This window comes from Chiloscyllium plagiosum, unplaced genomic scaffold (assembly GCF_037043375.1).
Source record: "Chiloscyllium plagiosum isolate Xiang-an unplaced genomic scaffold, Cpla_swu_hap1 HiC_scaffold_25, whole genome shotgun sequence".
In the NCBI taxonomy this organism is placed as follows: Eukaryota; Metazoa; Chordata; class Chondrichthyes; order Orectolobiformes; family Hemiscylliidae; genus Chiloscyllium; species Chiloscyllium plagiosum.
Genome location: NW_028270163.1, coordinates 1,412,370 through 1,435,746, shown reverse-complemented (window position 1 = coordinate 1,435,746; position 23,377 = coordinate 1,412,370). Strand labels below are relative to the sequence as shown.

Below are 23,377 nucleotides of genomic sequence, written 5' to 3'. Positions count from 1 at the left end.
CCTTACTGTTGCCTCTGGTTATTTTGCAAATTACTTTAAATCTAGAACCTCCGATCACTGACCGGACTGGCACTGAAAACAGTTTATCCTTTTTTTGATCTAAACCATTCATAATTTTGAAATACACTATTAAACCTCTACTTCACCATCTCTGCTCTAAGGTGAAAGATCCAAACTTCTCCCTCTCTCCGTGTAACTGAAGACCAACTTATCCCTGATACGATTCCAGTTTATCCAATGTAAAGCCTTAATATCTTTTAAAATAGACCAAAGATTCTCCAAAATGCTTCCATGTGGGTCTTTGTTAAACAACTTGCTAGACTGGTCAATTTCATGGACCAACTGCTCAATTATTACATTGATAACCACCCTTGGTATCTCATCTCACTCAATAAGCAATGAAAAAGGGTCAAGGAGGAATGTACTCATCTAACTTCATCCCTGTTGAACTGACCCTCTCCTAGTGGAGTAACAATTGCGTTTCAATGGAGGCAAATAGATTTAATGTAATATATTTAGATATTTTCTAATCAAACTATTCAGCAGTGTTATTACACAGTTCTGGAGCAGGTGTGACTGAATCTAGGCCTCCTGATCCAGAGGTAGGGGCACTGCTGTTGCTTGAGTAAAGAAACTTCACGAGATTAACAGATATGAGATACCCAAGAATGGGAATTATTGATAAGTATTTAGAGTCATAGAGATGTACGGCACGGAAACAAACCCTTCGGTCCAATTCATCCATGCCGACCAGTTGTCCCAACCTAATCTAGTCCCATTTGCCAGCACGTGGCCCATATCCCTCTAAATCCTTCCGATATACCTATCCAGATGCCTTTTAAGTAATGTAATTGTACCAACCTCCACCACTTCCCCTGGCAGCTCATTCCATACATGTACCACCCTCTGCGTAAAAATGTTGCCCTTTTATATCTTTCCCCTCTCACCCTAAACCTATGCCCTCTAGTTCTGGACTTCAGCAGTCCAGGGAAAAGACCTTGTCTATTTACCCTATCCATGCCCCTCATGATTTTATAAACCCTGATTTGGTCACCTCTCAGCCTGCGATGCTACAGGGAAAACAGCCTCTGCCTATTCAGCCTCTCCCTATAGCTCAAATCCTCCAACACTGGCAACATCCTTGTAAATCTTTCCTGAACCTTTTCAAGTTTCACAACATCTTTCCAATAGGAAGGAGACCAGAATTGCACACAATATTCCAAAAGTGGCCTGACCAACGTCCTGTACAGCCATAACATGACCTCCCAACTCCAGTACTCAATGCTCTGACCAATAAAGGAAAGATTAAACGCCTTCTTCACTATCCTATCTACGTGCGACTCTACCTTCAAGGAGCTATGAACCTGCACTCCAAGGTCTCTTTGTTTAGCAACACTCCCTAGGACCTTACATTAAGGGTATAAGTCCTGCTAAGATTTGCTTTCCCAAAATGCAGCACCTCACATTTATATGCTCAGGGGTTCATTTTTATATTAGCCTAACTAACACGAATCCTCTATTGTTAGTTATCATATTCGCTTCCTCTCCTCCTTTTACCCTTTGAATATTTAATCATTTAATCAATGTCTTCTACTGTGAAACTCCTCTATCAATTCCTGCTTCCCCATTATTATTTCCCCAGTTATGTTCTCTATGGAAAGGCTGCCATTGCTGTTCCAGGTTTGAAAATAGTTCTGTATTAAAGCTGACAGCAAATGGGACTGGGGAAACAAATGGGGCTGGAGGCTGATATATCCCTGGCCCTGATGGATTGAATCATAGGGTAGTAAAAGAAGTAGCTAACGAGTTCTGGTAGCAATCATCCAGGAATCCTTAGATTCTGGAACAGTCTGAGAGGATTGGAAAGCTGCCTATATTACACCTTTATTTAAAAAGGGAAGGAAACAAAAATAAGGTAGCTGTAGACCAGTTAATTTGATGCCTGTTATTCAGAAACTGTTAGAGTCTATTCTAAAGAATGGAAAAGCAGAGCATTTAGAAACATGTAATATGATTGGTCAGAGCCAGTATGGCTTCATGAAAAGGAAATCATGCCTGACAAATTTGCTAGAATTGTTGGACGGGTTAACAAATAGGATCGATAAAGAGATAGCAGTGGATCCATTTATTTTTCAGAAGGACTTTGATAAGGTACCACACATTAGGCTATTTAATAAGCTAAGAGTCCATGTGTTGGAGGTAGTCCATTAGGCTGGTTAGAGAATTGATGAAGTAATTGTCAACAGAGTTGGGATAAGGGGGCATTTTCAGTGTAGCAACTTGTAACTAATGGAGTGCCGCAGGGATCAGTGCTGGGGTTACAATTACTTAAAACTTATACAAATGACTTGGATGTGGAAAATGAATGTACTGTCACAAAGTTTACAGGTAACACAAATATAGGAGAGAAGTAATAAGGATTACTTAGAGTCTGTAGAAGGATATCGACAAGTTAAGTGAGTGGCAAAAACTTGGAATATAATTTGGAAAAATGTGAGCTTATGCACTTTGGCATGAAGAATAGAGGAGCTGAATATCATTTAAATGGAGCAAAACTACAGAAAACTGAAGGCCAATCAGATTTGGGAGTCCTTGTCCACAAATAATAAAAATATGGTGTCCAATTTGAGCTGGAAATAGGGAAGGCAAACGGCATGTTACCCTTTATGAAATAACTGCCCCGAGGTCAGTATCCCATCGCCATGTCACCTTTTATTTATACATGGAGAGTCCATGACACTGATCCAGCTTCCTCAGAGTCAACTCCCAGAGTGAACAGGATGTCTGAGACTCTTGTTCTTATCTGTCAGCCAGGGCTCCCCAATTGGACTAGATTAACAGCCCCAGTCAAGGAACTCATATTCTGCGAGGTCCACCTGGCTGACCTCATTGCAACCACTACACTTTATTTCAATGGGAACAGAGTCTAAAAATGGAGAGATTTTGTTAAATGTATAAACGCTAGTCAGAACAGAGCTAGAATACCGTGAACAATTTTGGGCCCAAGATCTAAGGAAAAATACCATAGCTTTGGAGGCAGTCCTCAGAAGGTTCACTAGGCTGATCCCAGGTAAGGAGGAACTGCCTCATGAGGAGAGGTTGAATAGGTTGGCCTTGTATCTGTTGAACTTTAGAAGAATTAGAAGCGACTTTATTGAAAATTACAACATTCTTAATGGGCTTTATGTGGTAGATGCAGAGAGATCATTTGTCCTTGTGGGAGAATGTAGGATCAGACGGCATAATCTCATACTGCGGGGGTCATCCATTTAAAACATGGATGAAGAGGAATTTCTTTTCTCAGAGGGTTGGGAATCTGTGGAGCTTTGACTGCACAGGGCTGGATCATTATGTATATTCAAGACTGAGATAAACAGATTTTTAATCAGTTAGAGAATTGAAGGTTTTGGAGAAAATTAAGGAAAATAGAGTTAAGGATTTTTCGATCAGCCGTGATCTCACTGAATGGCAGGCAAATTTGATGATTAGAGTGGTGCTGGAAAAGCACAGCAGTTCAGGCAGCATCTGAGGAGCAGGAAAATTGATGTTTCGGGCAAAAGCCCTTCATCAGGAATAGAGGCCTGATGCCTGATGCACCAGGCCTATATTCCTGATGAAGGGCTTTTGCCCGAAACGTCGATTTTCCTGCTCCTCGGATGCTGCCTGAACTGCTGTGCTTTTCCAGCACCACTCTAATCTAGAATCTGGTTTCCAGCATCTGCAGTCCTTGTTTTTACCCAGGCAAATTTGATGGGCTGAATAGCCTATTTCTGTCCTGCTTCTTTTGGTCCTATGATGACTGAGATGAAGAGTATTTCCAATTGCAGTGCACAAACTTGAAGTGCAATGTAAGTTCAATATCATAGGAGCATTGTCCAGTCAGCAACATGGTGCTTGCATTGAGATAAATAATGCTTTCACCTTTAAGTAGAATTACTTTAAACACCAAGCATCTGTAGACTACATTTCAGAAAAACTTTATGAATTTACTCACTGTTGGGATGGAGCTCTCAGAGAGTTATGTGCCATATTAAGCTATCCTAATTGTGATGAGGTGACCAGTTAAAACTGTTACTTGTAAGAGATGTTTGGTTCAGGCAGAAATCCCCTGCCCCTAGTCAAATGGTGTCATGGGATCTTTCAGGCTCATGGGAGGGTGCAGACTGAATGTCATTTTAATGCCCATGCACAATGATAGCACTCACTCAGCCTTGGCATCAGACTCAAGTCTCTGGCAGAGCTTGAACTTGACAACAAGAATTCTGAGCCATGCAAGGCTGAGGTAACACAACTCATCTTACAAACCATTTGCCTTGTGTTGGTGGTTAGGCAGATTGGGACCACCTTGCATGAATAGTTTTTTGACACTTGCTGCCCATGAGTGGGAGTATGGGCTATTTGCCAGGGTCAAATGTTGAGACAGCCAAATAGACAGTTTATAAAAATATCAATACTTATAGGGAACTATTCTCGAAAATGGACAACAAGAAGTGGGCTCCATGGAATATGTTTCCCCATAGGATGTGGTTCTGTGCAAAAGGAAGTATAGCTTCAGAAAAATCTAACAAAGTCCTGGAAAATTGCCAACTCTTTGATTGATTATATAGTTGAAAACAAATTTAACAGATTTTGCAATTTATCCTATAATTATCCCTCAGATTCTCAAACACGTGTTGGAACACCCTAACTTGTCTGATATACTCAAGAATCTCAAGGTGAAGCACAACTATTGAAGGTTTAATTTTGGCAGTATATTTGTGACAGCATGATTTGTTTTTCGATATAAAAACTGACAGTTCATTTTAAAGACTTTCACACTTCACAACAAATAGATGAACTGGGGGGAGAAAAGGAACAGCAAAGTGAATGTTACAAATTTACAAATAAACATAATATTCTGGCAGATTCAACATTGCGTCTGCATTCAACCTTAGCTCAGCCCATCTGCCACTGAAACCTTAATTCAACTTGGTACTTATCAAATCCAGTTCAGCATAACTTAGTCTTCTCGAACACTCTGTTTGTATCCTCTCTCATTTATTCATCAGCCATTTCTGATATGACTCCCAGTCTCTCAATGTTTCAAATAAACATAGCCAAACATATGGTCAAGTCCCTCTAAGGCTTTAACTCATCCTGTCTCTGTAACCATCTCCAAGATACAAACAGTTCCAAAGGATTTCTGTTCCTCTGACTCCAACCCCTTGCGTAACTGCCACTCACCTTGCATTCAGCTGTGTGGACCCTACTCTCTGAAATATCCTCGCTAGTGTCTCTGTCTCACAATGTAATTTTCTTCCTTAAAATAATCCCCCAATCAAGTTTCCTGGGGTACCCTCTGAGGGCACAAAGAAAGGGTTGACATCTAAGCATGTGGTATCAACCACTGTCGACATGCATTTGGTTAGCTGCCGTCATCCTTCTTTGGATGATGATGCGATAGTATAGGGGAATGAGCTGAGAATAATCCACAGGTCATCGCAACATTGAGGGCCAAAGGGCCCGTTCTACGCTGTATTGTTCTCTGACTGGGTCTACAGGTTTGACTTGGTCTAAAGTGGTCAAGCAAAACAATTCAATATTCTGCTCAGAAGAATCTGTTCCCTTAATGAAGTGGTTTATTGCATAATAGCAATCTGGTATAAGCTACAAGTTAGTCAAATAATCATTGCTAGTAAGACTGTTGGGAGCATGAGAAAGACAGGTTTGTCGCCTTTGAGATTCACAGATGATCTGCCATTGTCCATGCAGGTCTTTATGACATCATCAGACTGGGTGGAACTGAATGCACTCTTCAGCATTAACTCTTTCAGAACTGTTATTTTGTACAACAGGTTGACAATAAAGGGAAAACTTTACTGAATCACAGAAGCTAAATGAAGGGAGATTAGTCAGGACGCGAAGAGATTTTTGAAACTGCGTGAGATGGAATTGAATTGAATTGAATTTATTGTTACGTGTACCGAGGCACAGTGAAAAACTTTGTCTTGTGAGCAATACAAGCAGATCATATAGTTAAGTTGCATAGATGGTAAATAAAAGGTAAACAGCCGCAAAAACAAAAACACAGGTACAGGCGAATGTTAAGCGTTTGTGAGTCCCTTCAAGTATTCTAACAACAGTGGGGTAGAAACTGTTACAAAACCGGCTGGTGCGTGTGTTCAGGCTTCTGTACCTTCTCCTCAATGGTAGAGATTGTAGAAAAACACTGCCAGAGTGGGATGGATCTTTAAGAATGCTAACGGCCTTTCCTTGACAGTTGGCCTGGTAGATGGATTCTATAGATGGGAGGTTGGCCTTTGTGATTGTCCGTGCCAAGTTCACCACTCTCTGTAACTGTCTCCGATCTTGAATGGTACAGTTGCCATACCTGGTAGTGATACATCCAGACAGAATGCTCTTGATGGTGCACCTATAAAAATTAGCAAGGATATTCGCCGTCATGCCAAATTTCCTCAGCTGCCTGAGGAAGAAGAGACATTGTTGGGCCTAAAGCTTGTGTTGGATGACCACTCCCAGGAGCTTGACACTCTCCACTCATTCCATATCTGTGCTGTTAAATGTGTAGGGGGTCATGAGTAACATCCCCTGAAAGTCAATAATGAGTTCCTGAGTTTGCTGGCATTGAGAGCTAGGGCTGTTCCCAGTGCACCATTTTTCTAGGTCTACCACCTCCTGTCTGTAGTCTGTTTCGTCGCCATCTGAGATTCGACTGACTATAGTGGTGTCATCAGCGAACTTGTAAATGGCATTAGTCTGATATTTGGTGATAGAGTCATGGATATACAGTGAGTACAGTAGAGGGCTAAATATGCACCCCTAGGGGACTCCAGTTTTGAGTGTTAGTGAGGATGAAATATTGTCCTCAATCTTCACTGACTGTGACCTGTGGGTCAGGAAACTGAGGATCCAGTTGCAAAGAGTGGGGCTTAGTCCGAGATCACTAAGTTTAGAAATCAGTCTCAAGGAGATAGTAGTGTTGAAGGCCGAACTATAGTCAATGAGTAGGATTCTTACGTAGCTGTTCTTGGGTGTCAAGATGTTCTAGGGAGGAGTGAAGGGCAAATGATATGGCATCTGATCAGTTAGTGGATCTGTTAGTCCGACAGGCAAATTGGAGTGGGTTGAGAGTAGTGGGGATGCTGGAGTTGACTAATACTATGACCAGCCTTTCAAACTTCATGACCACTGAAGTTAGGGCCACTGGGCGGTAGTCATTGAGACATGCTGCATGAGCACAGAGATGATGTTGGCCCTCTTGAAACAGGCAGGGACAGTGGCCTGCTGCAGGGAGAGGTTGAAGATATCTGAGAAGACCTCTGCCAGTTGATCTGAGTGCATGGCCTGGTACTCTGTCTGGTCCCATCGCTTTCCTTGGATTCACACAAAGGAAGACTGATCTGACCTCTGATACAGTGACTGTTGGGACAGGCTTGATCAGGACTTGTCGGAATAGGTGTTACCTCTCCACCGAAATTGTACTCAAAGCGAGCATAGACGGCGTAGAGACGATCTGGGAGGGATATGTCATCGTCTGCTTTGACAGATCCACTATCTCTTTTTAGAACCTGTGATGTCATTCAGTCCTTGCCGCAGTCGCGGGGTGTCTGTCTGGGTCTCTAGTTTGGATCGGTATTGGGCCTTGGCTGTCTTAATGGCTCTGTGAAGGTCATATTGGACTCTTTATATTTGATTGGCTCTCCTGATCTGAAGGCCTCACACCTGGTTTTTAATAGGTTCTGTATGTCCCGATTCATCCAGGGTTTCCTGTTGAGGACCACACGGATTGACTTCCTCGGTATGCAGACCTTCACACACTTGCTGATAAAGTCTGTGGCAGTGTTGGCGTATTCGTCCAAGGTACCGGCAGCCTGTTTGAACATGACCCAATCAGCCGATTCCAAACAGCACCGGAGTTGATCCTCTGCCTCCTCCGACCAGCACTGGACTTGTGTCCATGAGGTGGGGTCTCCTGCTTGTGCTTTTGCCTGTAGAAGAAGTACATCATTGTGGTCAAAGTTCCTGAAATGAGGGCGGGGGATGGAGCGGTAGGCATCCTTCACAGTGATGGAGCAGTGGTCTAAAATGTTCGGGCCCCTGGTGGGACAGTTAATGTCCTGGTGGTACTTGGGCAACACTTTCCTTAGATTGGCTTGATTGAAGTTGCCAGTTACAATAAACAGGGCCTTGGGATGTTCTGTCTCCAGGGTATGAGTGATGGGGTACAGCACATCCAGAGCTTCCTCAACCTTTGCTTGTGGCGATATGTACATAGCAATTAAAGAGTCACTGTCCATGAAGTTGCCCAATTATGTTGGGTTTGACAAGAAATGGCAGTCTGTAATGAGTTCAGGAAGCCTAACAAGAAGATCTTGAAGGAATGAAAGCCTGAGAAAAGCCAGTTATTTCACCATCCTCAATCTGACAAAATAATGCTGACAGATCTCCTAAACAGTGTCTGTGAAAGGGCAAGCAATCTTTATGGCTTGTGAGCTCTCTCCCAGTCCACCACCATGCAGTTAGAGTATGAGGCCACAGGCAACAGCAACACTCCTGCTTATATGGTGCCTTTCAGGTCATGAAATGTCCCAAGAGACAATGGTGTGGAGGTCATGTACTGGTCCATCAAGCTAGAAGCCCAGACTAATGCTCTGGGTCCGAAAGTGGAATTTACAATCAATGAATAAAATCTGATGACTGTGTAGGGGAAAAGGGGTGGTTGGATGAGGTTGTGGATTGGGCAGAAGGATACTGGAGGAAGGGATTCCAGAGCTTGGGAACCATACAACTGAAGACACATGCTGTATTCTCTGGCAATTCTCCTCACTAAATCTATGAGCTGTCCATAAATGTACTAATCAGACCACCTATACTCTTCTCTAAATCATCTATACATATGTATTACAAACTACTGGCAACATCCACAACCCTCCCCTCATCAATCATCTTTGTCACTCCCTCAAAGAGATCAAGTTTATGAGACACAACTACCCCCAACAAAGCCATGCTCCTATCATTAACAAGTACGTATTTTCCCAAAAGTGAGTAACTCCTATACTTAAGAACCTTATCCAATAATTTCCCTACCACTGATGTAAGGCTTACCATCCTGTAATTTCCCAGATTATCCCTGTCCCCCTTCTTCAACAATGGAACAACGCTGGCTATTCTTCAGTGCTCTGGGACCTCTCCCGTGACTAAACAGGATACAAAGAAATTGTATGAGGTCCCATTAATTTCCTTCTTCGCCTCCCTCAGCATTCTTGGATAGATCCAATCAGGTCCTGTCTACAACATATACCATAACATATTTGAGAACATTGTCATCTTTGGTAGAGACTGGGGCTCACATTGATGTCAAGTAGAGGCTGTGTGAAAACAGTTGAAGGATTCATGGCAAGCCCAAAGAAAGGGCTCACTGGATTGTCAGAAACCAAATGCCTCGAGCAGATCGCAGCATAAGAGGTGGTGAAGCTTCAGAAAAGAAATGGGCCCTGGGAAAAGTCAAACCCTGTTAGGCAATTAAAGAGGAAATTAGCATTTCCAGGTCTTATAAGTCACTGACAAATTATTCTGGAATTATCCCTTCTGTTAAACCTGTCACCAAACCAGGTAGGGTGTATAAAAACCAAAAGAACTGCAAATGCTGTAAATCAGAAACAAATACAGAAATTGCTGGAAAAGCTCAGCAAGTCTGGTAGCATCTATGAAGAGAAATCAGAGTTAATGTTTCAGGTCCGGTTCTGAGGAAGGATCCCCTCAATAACAAGTGTACCGTTTTGGATATTGTTGGGAAGGATGAATTACCAGGGGAAGCCATGGGGTACAGGTCTCTGGCACAGAGTCTGTCCCTGTTACTCAGAAGGGAAGGAGGGAGAGGAGCAGAGCATTCATCATTGGGACTCCATAGTTAGGGGGACAGATAGGAGGTCCTGTGGGAAGGAAAGAGGCTCACGGTTGATGTGTTGCCTCCCAGGTGCCAGGGTTCGTAATGTCTTTGATCATGTTTTCGGGATCCTTGAGGGAGAGGGGAAGCAGCCCCAAGTTGTGGTCCACATGCACACTAACGACATAGGTAAGAAAAGGGATGGGGATTTAAGGCACATATTCAGGGGCTAGGGTGGAAGCTGAGAGCTAGGACAAACCGAGTTGTTGTCTCTGGTTTGTTGGCCATGCCACTTGCTAGCGAGGCGAGGAATAGGGAGACAGAGGATTTGAACACGTGGCTACAGGGATGGTGCAGGAGGGAGGTTTTCGGATACCTGGATAATTGGGACGCATTCTAGGGTAGGTGGGACCTCGACAGGTAGGATGGTCTACAACTGACCTAGAGGAAATTCTTGGGAGGAAATTTGCTAATGCTATTTGGGAGGGTTTAAACTAATTCAGCAGGATGATGGGAATCAAAATTGTAGTTCCAGTGTCCAGAAGGTGAGGTCAGAAGTGAGTTTTCAAGGTCGCAAGAGTTCACCGGCAAGCAGGAAGGTGTTTTGAAGTATGTCTACTTCAACATCAGGAGCATCTAGAATAAGGTGGGTGAACTTGCAGCATACATTGGTACCTGGAACTTCAATGCTGTGGACATTTCAGAGACATGGATAGAGCAGAGACAGGAATGGTTGTTGCAGGTTCTGGGATATAGAAGTTTCAGTAAGAACAGAGAAGATGGTAAAAGCGAGGGGGGGGATGTGTCATTGTTGGTCAAGGACAGTATTACAGTGGCAGAAAGAACATTTGAGGACTCATCAACTGAGGTAGTATGAACTGAGGTTAGAACAGGAAAGGGGAGGTCACCCTGTTGGGTGTTTGCTATAGGCCTCCAAATAGTTCCAGAGATGTAGTGGAAAGGGTAGCGAAGATAATTCTGGATAAGAACGGGAGCAACAGGGTAGTTGGTAAAGGGGATTTCAACTTTCCAAACATTAACTGGAAATACATTAGCTAGGTTAGTTTTTATCCAATGTGTGCAGAAGGGTTTCCTGACATAGTATGTAGACAGGCCAACAAGGGGAGAAGCCACATTGGATTTGGTACTGGTAATGAACCGGGCCAGGTATTAGATTTGGAGGTAGGTGAGCACTTTGGTGATAGTGACTACAATTCTGTTATGTTTACTTTCGCGACAGAAAGGGATAGGTATATACTGCAGAACAAGAGTTATTGCTGGGGGAAAGGCAATTATGATTAGGCAAGATTTAGGGTATATAGGATGGGGAAGGAAACGGCAGGGGAATAGGCATAATTGAAATGTGGAGCATATTCAAGGAACAGCTACTGCTGTATCTGTCAGGCAGGAAGGCTTATGTTTGAATGAGACATGAAGCTTGAGAGTTACACGTTAGCCAGGAAAGACCTAAAGAGAGAGCTAAGAAGAGCCAGGAGAGGACATGAGAAGTCATTGGCAGATAGGATCAAGGAAAACCCAAAAGCTTTCTATAGTTATATCAGGTATAAAAGAACGATGAGAGAAAAATTAGGATCAATCAAGGATAGTAGTGGGAAGTTGTGCATGGAGTCAGAGGAGATGGGGAAGCACCAAATGAGTATTTTTGGTTAGTATTCACAGTGGAAAAAGACAATGTTGTCGAGGAGAATACTGAGATACAGGCTACTAGCTTAAACGGGATTGAGGTTCACAAGGAGGAAGTGTTAGCAATTCTGCAAAGTGTAAAAATAGATAAGTCCCCTAGGCTGGATGGGAATTATCCTAGGATTCTCTGGAAAGCCAGGGAGGAGATTGCAGAGCTTTGATCTTTATATTATCATTATCTAAAGGAATAGTGCCTGAATACTGGATGATAGCAAATATTGTCCCCTTGTTCAAGAGGGGAGTAGAGACAACCCTAGTAATTATAGACCGGTGAGCCTTACTTCGGTTGTCGGTAAAGTGTTGGAAAAGGTTATAGGAAAAAGTTGATTAGGGGTAGTCAACATGCTTTTGCAAAGAGTAGGTCGTGTCTCACAAACCTTATTGAGTTCTTTGAGATGGTGACCAAACAGGCGGATGAGGGTAAAGCAATTGATATGGTGTATATGGATTTCAGTAACGCATTTGGTTCCCCACAGTAGGCTATGGCACCAAATATGGAGGCATGGGATTGAGGATGATTTAGTGATTTGGATCAGAAATTAGCTAGCTGATAAAAGACAGAGGGAAATGTTCATCCTGGAGTTCATTTACTAGTGGGGTACCACAAGGATCTGTTTTAGGACAACTGCTGTTTTTCATTTTGATAAATGACCGAGATGAGGTGTAGAGGGATGATTTAGTAAATTTGTGGATGACACTAAGGTCAGTGGAATTGTGGACAGTGCTGAAGGACTTTGTAGGTTACAAAGGGACATAGATGAGCTGCAGAGCTGTGCTGAGAGGTTGCAAATGGAGTTTAATGCAGAAAAGTGTGAAGTGACTCTCTATGAAAGGAGCAACAGGAATAAAGAGTACTGGGCTAATGGTAAGATTCTTGGTAGTGTAGATGAGCAGAGAGATCTCAGTGTCCATGTACATAGATCCTTGAAAGTTGCCACCCAGGTTGATAGAGTTTTTAAGAAGGCAAACGGTGTGTTAGCTTTTATTGGTAGAGGGATTGAGTTTCAGAGCCACAAGGTTATGCTGCAACTGTACAAAACTCTGGTGCGGCTGCACTTGGTGTATTGCATACATTTCTGATCACTGCATTATAGGAAGGATGTGGAAGCTTTGGAAAGGGCGCAGAGGAGATTTGCTACAATGTTGCCTGGTATGGAGGGAAGGTCTTATGAGGAAAGGCTGAGGGACTTGAGGCTGTTTTCATTAGAGAGAAGAAGGTTGAGAGGTGACTTAATAGAGACATATAAGATAATCACAGGGTTAGATAGGGTGGACAGGGAGCGCCTTTTTCCTCAGATGGAGATGGCTAGTATGAGGGGACATAGCTTTAAATTGAGGGGGGATAGATATAGGACAGATGTCAGAGGTAGTTTCTTTACTCAGAGAGTAGTAGGAGCATGAAACGCACTGCCTGCAACAGTCGTAGACTCGCCAACTTTAAGGACATTTAAATGGTCATTGGATAAACGTATGGATGAAAATGGAATAGTGTAAGTTAGATGGGTTTCAGATTGGTTCCACAGGGCAGCGAAACATCGAGGGCCAAAGGGCCTGTATGATGTTGTAATGTTCTATGTACTATTTCACTTCACATATGTTGCCAGGGCTGCTGAGCTTTTTCCAGCAACTTTTGTTTTTGGTTCTGGTAAGGTGTATGATGAAGTAGAGGCTGCTTTTAGGACCATGAGGCAAACACTGCATAAATAATCCTAAATCTTATGAGATTCATAGGGCCTTATTCTCTCCCTAGTTACCCTTTTGTCCTTAATGTATTTGTAAAAACCCTTTGGATTCTCCTTAACTCTATTTGCCAAAGTTATCTCATGTCCCCGTTTTGCCCTCCTGATTTCCCTCTTAAATATACTCCTACTGCCTTTATACTCTTCTAAGGACTCACTTGATCTATCCTGTCTATACCTGGCATTATGCTTCCTTCTTTTTCTTAATCAAACCCTCAATTTCTTTAGTCATCCAGCATTCCCTAGACCTACCAGCCTTTCCTTTCACCTTAACAGGAATATACTGTCTCTGGATTCTCATTATCTTATTTCTGAAGGCTTCCCATTTTCCAGCCATCCCTTTACCTGCGAACATCTGCCCCCAATCAACTTGCCTAATATCGTTAAAATTGGCCTTTCTCCAATTTAGAACTTCAACTTTTAGATCTGGTCTATCCTTTTCCATCACTATTTTAAATCTAATTGAATTATGGTCGCTGCTCCCCCACTGACACCTCAGTCACCTGCCCTGCCTTATTTCCCAAGAGTAGATCAAGTTTTGCACCTTCTCGAGTAGGTACATCCACATACGGAATCAGAAAATTTTCTTGCACACACTTAACAAATTCCTCTCCATCTAAACCCTTAACACTATGGCAGTCCCAGTCGATGTTTAGAAAGTTAATATTCCCTACCATAACCACCCTATTATTCTTACAGATAACAGAGATCGCCTTACAAATTTGTTTTTCAATTTCCCTCTGACTATTAGGGGGTCTATAATACAATCCCAATAAGGTGCTCATCCCTTTCTTATTTCTCAGTTCCACGCAAATAACTTCCCTGCTCTTATTTCCGGGAATATCCTCCCTCAGTACAGCTGTAACACTGACCCTTATCAAAAACACCACTCCCCCTTGTCTCTTGACTCCCTTTCTGTCCTTCCTGTAGCATTTGTATCCTGGAACATTAAGCTGCCAGTCCTGTCCATCCCTGAGCCATGTTCCTGTAATTGCTATGATATCCCAGTCCCATGTTCCTAACCATTCCCTGAGTTCATTTGACTTCCCTATTAGGCCTCTTGCATTGAAATAAATGCAGTTTAATTTATCAGTCCTACCTTGTTCTCTGCTTTGTCCCTGCCTGCCCTGACTGTTTGACTTGCTTCTGTTCTCAACTGTACCAGTCTCAGGTGATCTCTTCCCTCACTATCTCCCTGGGTCCCTAGCTTACTAGTTTAAATCCTCCTGAGCAGCTCTAGTAAATCTCCCTGCCAGTATATCAGTCCCCTTCCAATTTAGGTGCAATCTGTCCTTCTTGTGCAGGTCACTTCTACCCCAAAAGAGCTTCCAATGATCCAAAAATGTGAATCCTTCTCCCATACATCAGCTCCTTAGCCATGTATTCATCTGCTCTATCCTCCTATTCCTGCCCTCATTAGCTCCAGATATTACTACTCTCGAGGACCTCCTTTTTAAAGTCCTGCCTAACTCTCTATAATCTCCCTCCAGAATCTCAACCTTTTCCCTTCCTATGTCATTTGTTCCAATGTGGGCAATGACCTCTTGCTGGCCCCTCTAGCCCTTGAGAACATTCTACACCCTCTCTGAGACATCCTTGATCCTGGCACCAGGGAGGTAACACAGCATTCTGATTTTTTGCTGCTGGCCACAGAGACGTCTGTCGGTACCTCGGGCTAGAGAGTCTCCGAACACAATTGATCTCTCTTGGAACCCAATGCACCCCTCATTGCATTAGAGCCAGTCTCAATACCAGAAACTTGGCTGTTTGTACTATGTTTCCCTGAGAATCCAAAAGCCCCTACATTTTCCAAAACAGCATACTTGTTTGAAATGAGGATAGCCACAGAAGACCCCTGCATGAACTGCCTACCTCTCTTACCTTTCCTGGAGTTAACCCATCTATGTGACTGTATCTGCAACTTTTCCCCCTTCCTATAACTGCCATCCATTACATCGCCTTGCTTTTGTAAATTCCTCATTGCTTCTTACTGTTTCTCCAACCAATCCATTCGATCTCTGATAGGATTTGCAACCAATGGTATTTATTGCAGATATAATCCTCAGTAATCCATAAACTCTTCCTAAACTCCCACATCCGACAAAAAGAGTATATCACTCTACTAAAGGCTATTTTTGCTTTCTTCAATCTACAGACCCTGAAAATAGCACTGTCTTATTCCTCTACAAAACACTGCTTCAAGTTAAATTTATACTTATGACTTATATTTAAGTTTAATCAAGTGACATATCTCAATAAAACATATAATCAAGAAATAAACCACTCTACTCACTACTGCAGACTTACTGTAAGGCCACGCTTAAAATATTCACTTATTCACTGATCTGTTTCTGTGCTGTGACCTCTCCCAAACAGGTTCCTCCAAGATCAGTTGTGAATTTCACTGCTTGACAATTTTCCCAGATGCAATCCGATGTCCAGCGATACATGAATTCAAGCAGCAAAGGCAGTAACTGTGCAGGTTCACTGCTCTGCCAGTTAGCAGTGTGGGTTTCTTTCTCTCTCCTGCACTGACCTCACCGTTTGCTTCCTTTGGCTGTTCCTCTCCCTTTTAAAAGTGCTGTAGTTTTGATTTTTTTTTCTCCAAAACAATGCAACATATAAAACAGTAATTGCTGCTCCTGGAATTTGAGGAAATCACCTCTAACACTTAAAATACCTCAAAAAAAAAAGGAGGAGCTGTTAGAGCCAGAAATTTTTCCCATCCTCCATCTTGGATTACCCAGAATCCTCATCCTCATCAAAGAACTCTAACAAATTTGTGAGGCATGATCTCCCACGCTTAAAGCCATGCTGACTATTCCAAATAAAACCCTGTATTTCCCAATGCATCTTTATATTAACTTGCAGAAATTTTTCAAGTAACTTTCCTCATTGTCAAAGATTTCAACCGAAAACCTGTAATTCTAGAGGAAGATTTGGCAGCTGTATCCTCTCAAACCATCAATCATGAGCTTTTAAACTGGATGAGAGATTAATGGCTGTTACTGATTGGATTTTTTTGTCATCTTTCCTGATTGTTTTGTGGAGGGAGGGGGGAAGCACTGGTGGTGGGATTGGTTTCTGGAATACTGATGCCCTCTTCTTGCTGCATTAGGACACTGGAGCCAGAGATGTCACACTGTTGGGTCAAATGAATACCAGGGTGGTAACTGCCTGCTGTTGCCAACAACAGTTTGAGTACTCCTTATGCTCAAGTAAGAAGATGACTCTTTCAGAAACTTCATCTTGTGGGGAGCACATTCCAAATCTACCACCTTTACCACTGAGAAGGACAAGGGCTACAGACACATGGGAACACAACCTCCTGCATGTTCCTCTCTAAGCCACTCACCATCTTGATTTGGAACATGTATCACTGTTCCTTCACTGTCACTGGGAGAAAATCCTGGAATTCCCTCCCTGATGGCATTGTGGGTCAACCCACAGCACGTGGAATACAGCCGTTCAAGAGGTCAGCTCACTACCACCTTCTCAAGGGCATCTATGGATTGGCAATAAATTCTGGCCCTATCAGCAACGCTTATATCACAAAATTGAATCTTACGAATAGAGAAAGGTATGGCCATGCCTTTTAAAGGTAATTTTTTTTTTAGATTACTTACAGTGTGGAAACAGGCCCTTCAGCCCAACAAGTCCACACCGACCCTCCGAAGAGCAACCCACCCAGACCCATTCCTCTACATTTACCCCTTCACCTAACACTATGGGCAATTTAGCATGGCCAATTCACCTAGACTGCACATCTTTGGACATAATTGCAACTTGAGTAGAAGAAAAAATGAAGGTTTGGGAGTTGTGGAGAAAGACTGGAATTATAGAATCCGCACAGTGTGGAAGCAGGCCTTTCAGTCCATTGAGTCTGCACCAACCCTCCGAAAAATAACCCACTCCCCTACCCTATATTTACCACTGACTAATGCATCCCACTAACTAACACATCCCTGAACACTATGGGCAATTTAGCATAGTCAATTCATCTAACCTGCACATCTTTGGATTGTGGGAGGAAACCCACACAGACAAACTCTACACCCAAGAATAGAATTGAACCTGGGTCCCTGGTGGTGTGAGGCAACAGTGCTAACCACTGAGCCACAGTGCCACCCTGAGATCTAGTGCAATAGTCTTGCAGGTTCGAAGTACATTAGCAGAATGTTGGGAATGGAAGGTTCAGGGCTGATGATGGGAAAGTATTATTGCCCCAGACCAGACCAGACCAGATCGAGCTCTAGCACCGTGAAAGTGCTTAAGTATTTGGCAGGATATTACTCGAAGGTTTTGCCAGTTTATTTTGCTCTCTTCCTCACTGTTTTTTTAACCTGTCGTCTTGTATGCAGTGAAAAAAGAACAGATAAGAAAAGAAAGGATGATGTAGAGAGAGTACAAGGAGGTATAGGGAAAGACGACTAATTCAGGATCTTGCAGACGGGTTAGGGATGTGTTCCAGGTAGAGAAAGGGGAGAAAGTATTCATGAGGCTGTTCAAACCTGTAAAGTGGATATGGGTATCAATAGAAAGGCAGGTTGAATGGACACTCACCCCATTAAATGTTACCCCCTGACCAAGTGTTCTCAGTAGAAACACACATGTGCAGCAAAGAGGAGAGGATGTGGTGGCTGTGCAGCCAATGACATCTTACATCTTGTACATAAACCTCAAGTTGATAAACATCTTGTTAAAGCTGAGACAAGCAGCAAACTGAGTGAGCTAGTTCACTGACAACTGGATCCATTGATGATGCTGTGTAGCTGGGTACTTCTTGGAGTAAAAGATTCACATCACAGAAAGAGAAATTGCCACTTCTGTTCATAGAGCTGGGTCAGTTGTATCTGGCGCATTATCTCCCTGTTTATACAATGTCAGGCGCAAAGTTAATCATCTTCATGAGCAATGGTATCAGTTTCAATTTGGGAAATGCAGAAATTCAGAGATCACCAGTACAACTCTCACAGCTTGGCAGAGTTTTTCTCCCACTCTGCCTTTCCATTACTTCCATTCCCTTTGTTCTCCTTTTAAATTCAAAGTGAGAATGATTAAACAATACACTGTCAAGCATTAACGTTTCTTGTATATATAGCAACATTCCTTGGGTTACTATCTTGCAAATTATTCTGGGATTATAGCCAGCATTTTAAAGCCATTCAGTGTTTCCTCTCAGAATTTGTGGTCAATGAGATGCTACCTCACACATGAAGCATGGGAATAAGATTCATTCAGTCAAATCCCTGTCTTTATTTGCCATATCACAGGTCACCATTCCTGCAGTTGCCAAGACATTAAAATCTGGAGTTTCCTGCTTACACTTTTCCACCTCTCTCTTCCTTCAAGACGTTCCTCACAGCTACCTCATCCACCAATCCTGAAGTGGCTTGGTCTCATTAACTGATCAATAAAGTTCCTGTGAAGTGACATGGATCATTTTACTGCAATACAGGCACTATGTTGGTCCAGGCCCTGAATTATTTATTTCCCAAAATAATTCCACCTTTTTTAAGCTGCTCCTTCAAACTTACCTCTCTGACTAAGCCTGCGACCATCTCTCACAATAGTTTCTTCTTTGCCTGGTGAGTATTCTTATCAGTATTTATTAGTCAAATACTTTGGGACTTTTTATTCCATAATGAAGCTGTTACTTATTTGTGAATTGGTGTTGCTGTGGCAGCCTTAAAGAACACATCACAGTCAATTTCCAATTCACTTCCACCTGTACCATTGCTAATACACTGGCTGACAGCACTGCGGGCAGCTTTTGATGGGCACCATCTGTTGGTGGGTGAATTACCACATGAGGTTTGGGTTTGTTCTTCCTGCATTAGTGTAGAAGCCCTGTGAACAGCAGGCTGTGGCCTCTGCATTGCATGATTCAACAGTTTCAAACTGACTATATCTCAGTTCCTTTGTGGTTTCCTGTCACTTTACCCAACAAGGGTTAGGAGAGGAGATGCAGGGCGTTGCTGGAGAGGTCTCTCTCGTTCTGTTGCAGCCCAGCTACTGAGAGATTCAGACTTCTAAAACTAGAATTCCAGCTCTCTCGAGAAAGGCAAAACTACAAGATTCAATGCTAGTGGCAACCACTGTCCCAACAATAATCCCTGGTTCAAATGTCTAAGGGGCCATTCAGCCATACAACACAGAAAAAGACCCTTTGACACACCAGTTAAAAATGACCATTTAAATACTCAAATCCCATTTTCCAGCACTTAGCCTGTAGCTTTGTGTGCCTTGGCATCACCAGTGCAGATTGAAATAATTCTTGTTCTGAGGGTTTCTGCTTGCACCGCATCAAAGTGAGTTCCACCTCAACAAAACCAGCATTCAGCCAAGAGACGGTAGATTTGGAGGGAATAATCAAAAGGGATAGTTTTATGAGAAGGGTCATAAAGAGGGACAGTGCATCAGAAATATGCAGAGGGATTTTGGGAGGTAACTCCAAAGCAAATTGAGGATACAGCAGCAAATGGTTCAGCGACGAGGGGGTAGATTCATCACAGAGATATGGGTAGTCTTGAGGAAGTGAGAAGGCTGCAGAAGGACTTGAACAGGCGAAGAGAGTGGGCAAAGTAGTGGAATACAGGTGTGGGACTACGCATTTTGGTAGGAAGAAAAGAAAAGCAGACTAAATGGGGAAAGGCTTTGGAAATCTGAAGTACATAGGGACTTGGGAGTCCTAGTTCAGGATTCTGTTTGAGCTAACATGCAGTTTCAGTTGGCAGTTAGGCTGGTAAATGCAATGTGAGCATTCATTTCTAAAGGGCTTGAAAACATGAGGGATGCACTACTGAAGCTGTACAAGGCTCTTGACAGACGCATTTGGAATACTGTAAGCAGCTTTGGGCCTGTATTTAACGAAGGATGTGCTGGCCTTGGACGGGCTGCAGAGGAGATTTACAAGAATGATCTCAAGAATGACGGGCTTGTCCAATGAGGAGCAGTTGAGGACCCTGGGTCTGTATTTGGTGAACTTTAGAAGGTTGAGGGAGGATCTCATTGAAACTTACAGAATATTGAGAGGTCTGTAGAGTGGGAATGGAGAAGTTGTTTCCACTAGTAGGAGAGACTCAGATTCAAGGGCACAGCCTCAGACTCAGATTCAAGGGCACGACCATTTAGAACAGAGACCTGGAGGGATTTCTTCAGCCAGAGGGTGGTGACACTGCGGAACTCATTGCCACAGAGGGCTGATGATGCCGAGACATTGAGTGTATTTAAGACAGAGATAGATAGATTCTTGATTAGTAAGGTGATCAACGGCTCTGGGGAGAAGTCAGGAGTATGGAGTTGAGAAATATAACAGTCATGATTGAGTGGTGGAGGAGATTCAGTGGGGCTGAAAGACCTAATTCTGCATCTATATCTTATGGAAATGAAGCGAGAGTTCATTGTTGGAGAAAATTTACAGAGTTTGGGAAGACTAGTAGTTTAGGAGTGATACGTCCACTGCTCATACCCCATGGGATAGAGCTAAATATAACAGGGTAAATGATAGGTCTTGAGGGAATTTCAAGTCCCTCCTTGATACTCCCACTAATAGGCTACTTTCAGTGATCCTATACTATTACCAAACCGGCTGTGTGACAACGGCATCTTTCTCCCAGTAGGAGTGAGGTACGGCAATGAGGAGCTTGTAAATGACCATAACGCACATAGCTTGGCAGTGCAGAACAGATGGGATTCCCGATCATGGGAGTCTAAGCAACTGTTTGACATCTCAGACTTTCCATTTGCAGGGGCTCAATGATATTTTGTGGCTCAGGTTTTATTTTTGTGGCAGATTTTATGAAGCTTTGTTGGTGCAGATTCAGGTCGATTGGTGCAAATAAAGGAAGAAAGCGCAAAAGTGTATAACTGAGACAACTGGGGTAAGCTACAGTAATGCATGTTCCCAGGCTTTATTGGACTGGACATGGCACTTGTACTCAGCAGAGTATATCTCATTAAAAACAAATCTCAAGTACAATCCCCTGATAACCAACTGTATTGGACTGAAAATCTCTTGAGATTAATGTGATCCAGACTGCAGAATCCTTCAGCACTGTGGGTTCCTCTTTAGGTCCCTTTCATATATTAAAGCCAGTGCGTCCACATTTTGGGTAGAAAGAGCTAATTTTGAATATGAGCATTCACCATTCAGAGTCCTCTTACTGGCAAGACAAGGGAGGGAGTCCTGCTTTTTCAGGGAAATTTTAATTGGTCTCCACTGAACTTACTTTCACCCAAGGCCTCTCTCCCAATCCATCAAGATACTAAACCTACTGTAATCCAGCGTCCTCTCAGTAGTTCAGGAGGTATTTGAAAATTCCCTCTGTGGAAATGTGTAAATCAGAGAATCAAATAAACAGAATCTCACCCTGAAGTCTATTCCAACTGTGGCGATGAAGTTTCCCGCTAAAAAAGCATGATCTTTGAACTGGACCAGGAAGCAAGTCTTGCCCACGCCAGAGTCTCCAATTAACATGACCTACAGTGTGTGTGTAAAGTCTAATTAGAATTTTCCTTAAAAAAAGAGCTTGGCAGTAGAACATGAAATGGTTAATCATCAGGCCATTTTAACACAAGAGATCCAGCAAAGTTTGGGAGCTGACCCTTTGGCCTAAACATTCCATTACAACTTCCAGTAAGACTAGCTGTATTCAGGGAGATTCCACTGAGGCATTGCTTTATATTGTATAATCAAACCCAAAAGGGAAGTATTGTGAATTGCCTTTGAGCTGAGAGTAAAGCTTTCTCACTGTGACTAAGTTAAGGGAACAGCTTGAACTAAGTTCCTTGCCTTACTTCCTTGGCTTTCTCCACTGTCATTTTGGTTTTGGGGCAATACCCCACCTCGCAGCCCCATGCCAGAAATGTAGCACATTGAAGGCCAACACCAGAGATTGGAGCAAATGAACCAAGCTGGCTCTTGCACTTGGTATTGAGGGAGTATTGCAGTATTCAAAGGGCTGTCTTCTAGATGACATGCTACGTTGAGGTTTAAATAGCCCACAGTATGATTGGAGGATGAACAGGGCAGTTATCCTTCACTCCTGCCAAATGAAACAACATTTGTTGAAACAGATGACTTTGTTCATTCTCCCACATGTTTATGGGAACTTGTGCATAAATAAGTTGCAGCATCACAACACAGACTGCAGCTCACGGACATTTTGTTCACTGTAAAATGTTTTGTGTGTTCTGGGGTGTGAAAAGTGCTTAATAAATGCAAGTTTGCATTATACAGAAAAAGAAGAAACATATACATCCAGGACTGAGGTGAATGACATTCACATTTCAATATATTGTTCGATGACCTATAGGTCAGCTTCAACCAGCCAACAACACTCTAGAGAGAGGTATCTCTACATAACTTTCAAAACTAACTGAGTGACAGAAAACATCTCCAAATTACACCCCCCTCTATATCTCTTAACCTCCTCCAGCCCTTACACACTTCTCTATCTCTGTCATCTCCTCTAACCCCCTATACCCCTCCCAATTTCTGTAATCTCCTCCAGACCTTATACCTCACCCAATCTCTGCAACCTCCTCCAGTACCCTATACCCCTTCCTACCTCGGTAACTTCCTCAAGCCCTTGAACTCCTCCCTATCTCTGTCACCTCCACCATCCCATACACCCCTCCCTATCTCTATAACCTCCCCCAGCTGCCCCTACCTCTGTAATCTCCTTCAACCTTGACAAACCGTCTATTTGGGTAACCTTCACCATTCCCTATGCCCCTCCCTATATCTCATCTTTTATAAGCTGATCATTGGCAAATGGAATTCAGTCTGGATAAATATAAGATAATACACTTGGGCAGGACAAATACAGCAAGGGAATATTTGATGAATGGTAGGACCCTGCACATACATCAGTTGTTGAAGGTATTAGGGCAAGTGAATAATGTGGTAAAGAAGACATATGGTATGTCTTCTTTATTAGCAGATGCATAAAGTTTAAGAACAATGAGGCTATGTTGACATTGTATAAAGTAGAGAGTGTGGTGCTGGAAAAGTACAGCAGGTCAGGTAGCATCTGAGGAGCAG

At 42.8% G+C, this 23,377-nt stretch overlaps 1 protein-coding gene across 3 annotated transcripts in view; it reads right to left on the bottom strand.

The window, feature by feature from the left end:
- The window catches only part of LOC122561945 (ras-related protein Rab-37), a 253,424-nt gene that overhangs the window by 75,312 nt on the left and 154,735 nt on the right, over positions 1-23,377 (bottom strand). Inside the window, exon 2 of one of the 3 annotated variants that reach the window (XM_043714274.2) lies at positions 21,701-21,811. The exons of the other annotated variants lie outside the window; for them this stretch is intronic. Within the exon in view, the coding sequence (XP_043570209.1) occupies positions 21,701-21,811 (111 nt within the window). The remainder of the gene's footprint in view (positions 1-21,700; positions 21,812-23,377) is intronic. 3 annotated transcript variants of the gene reach the window in all.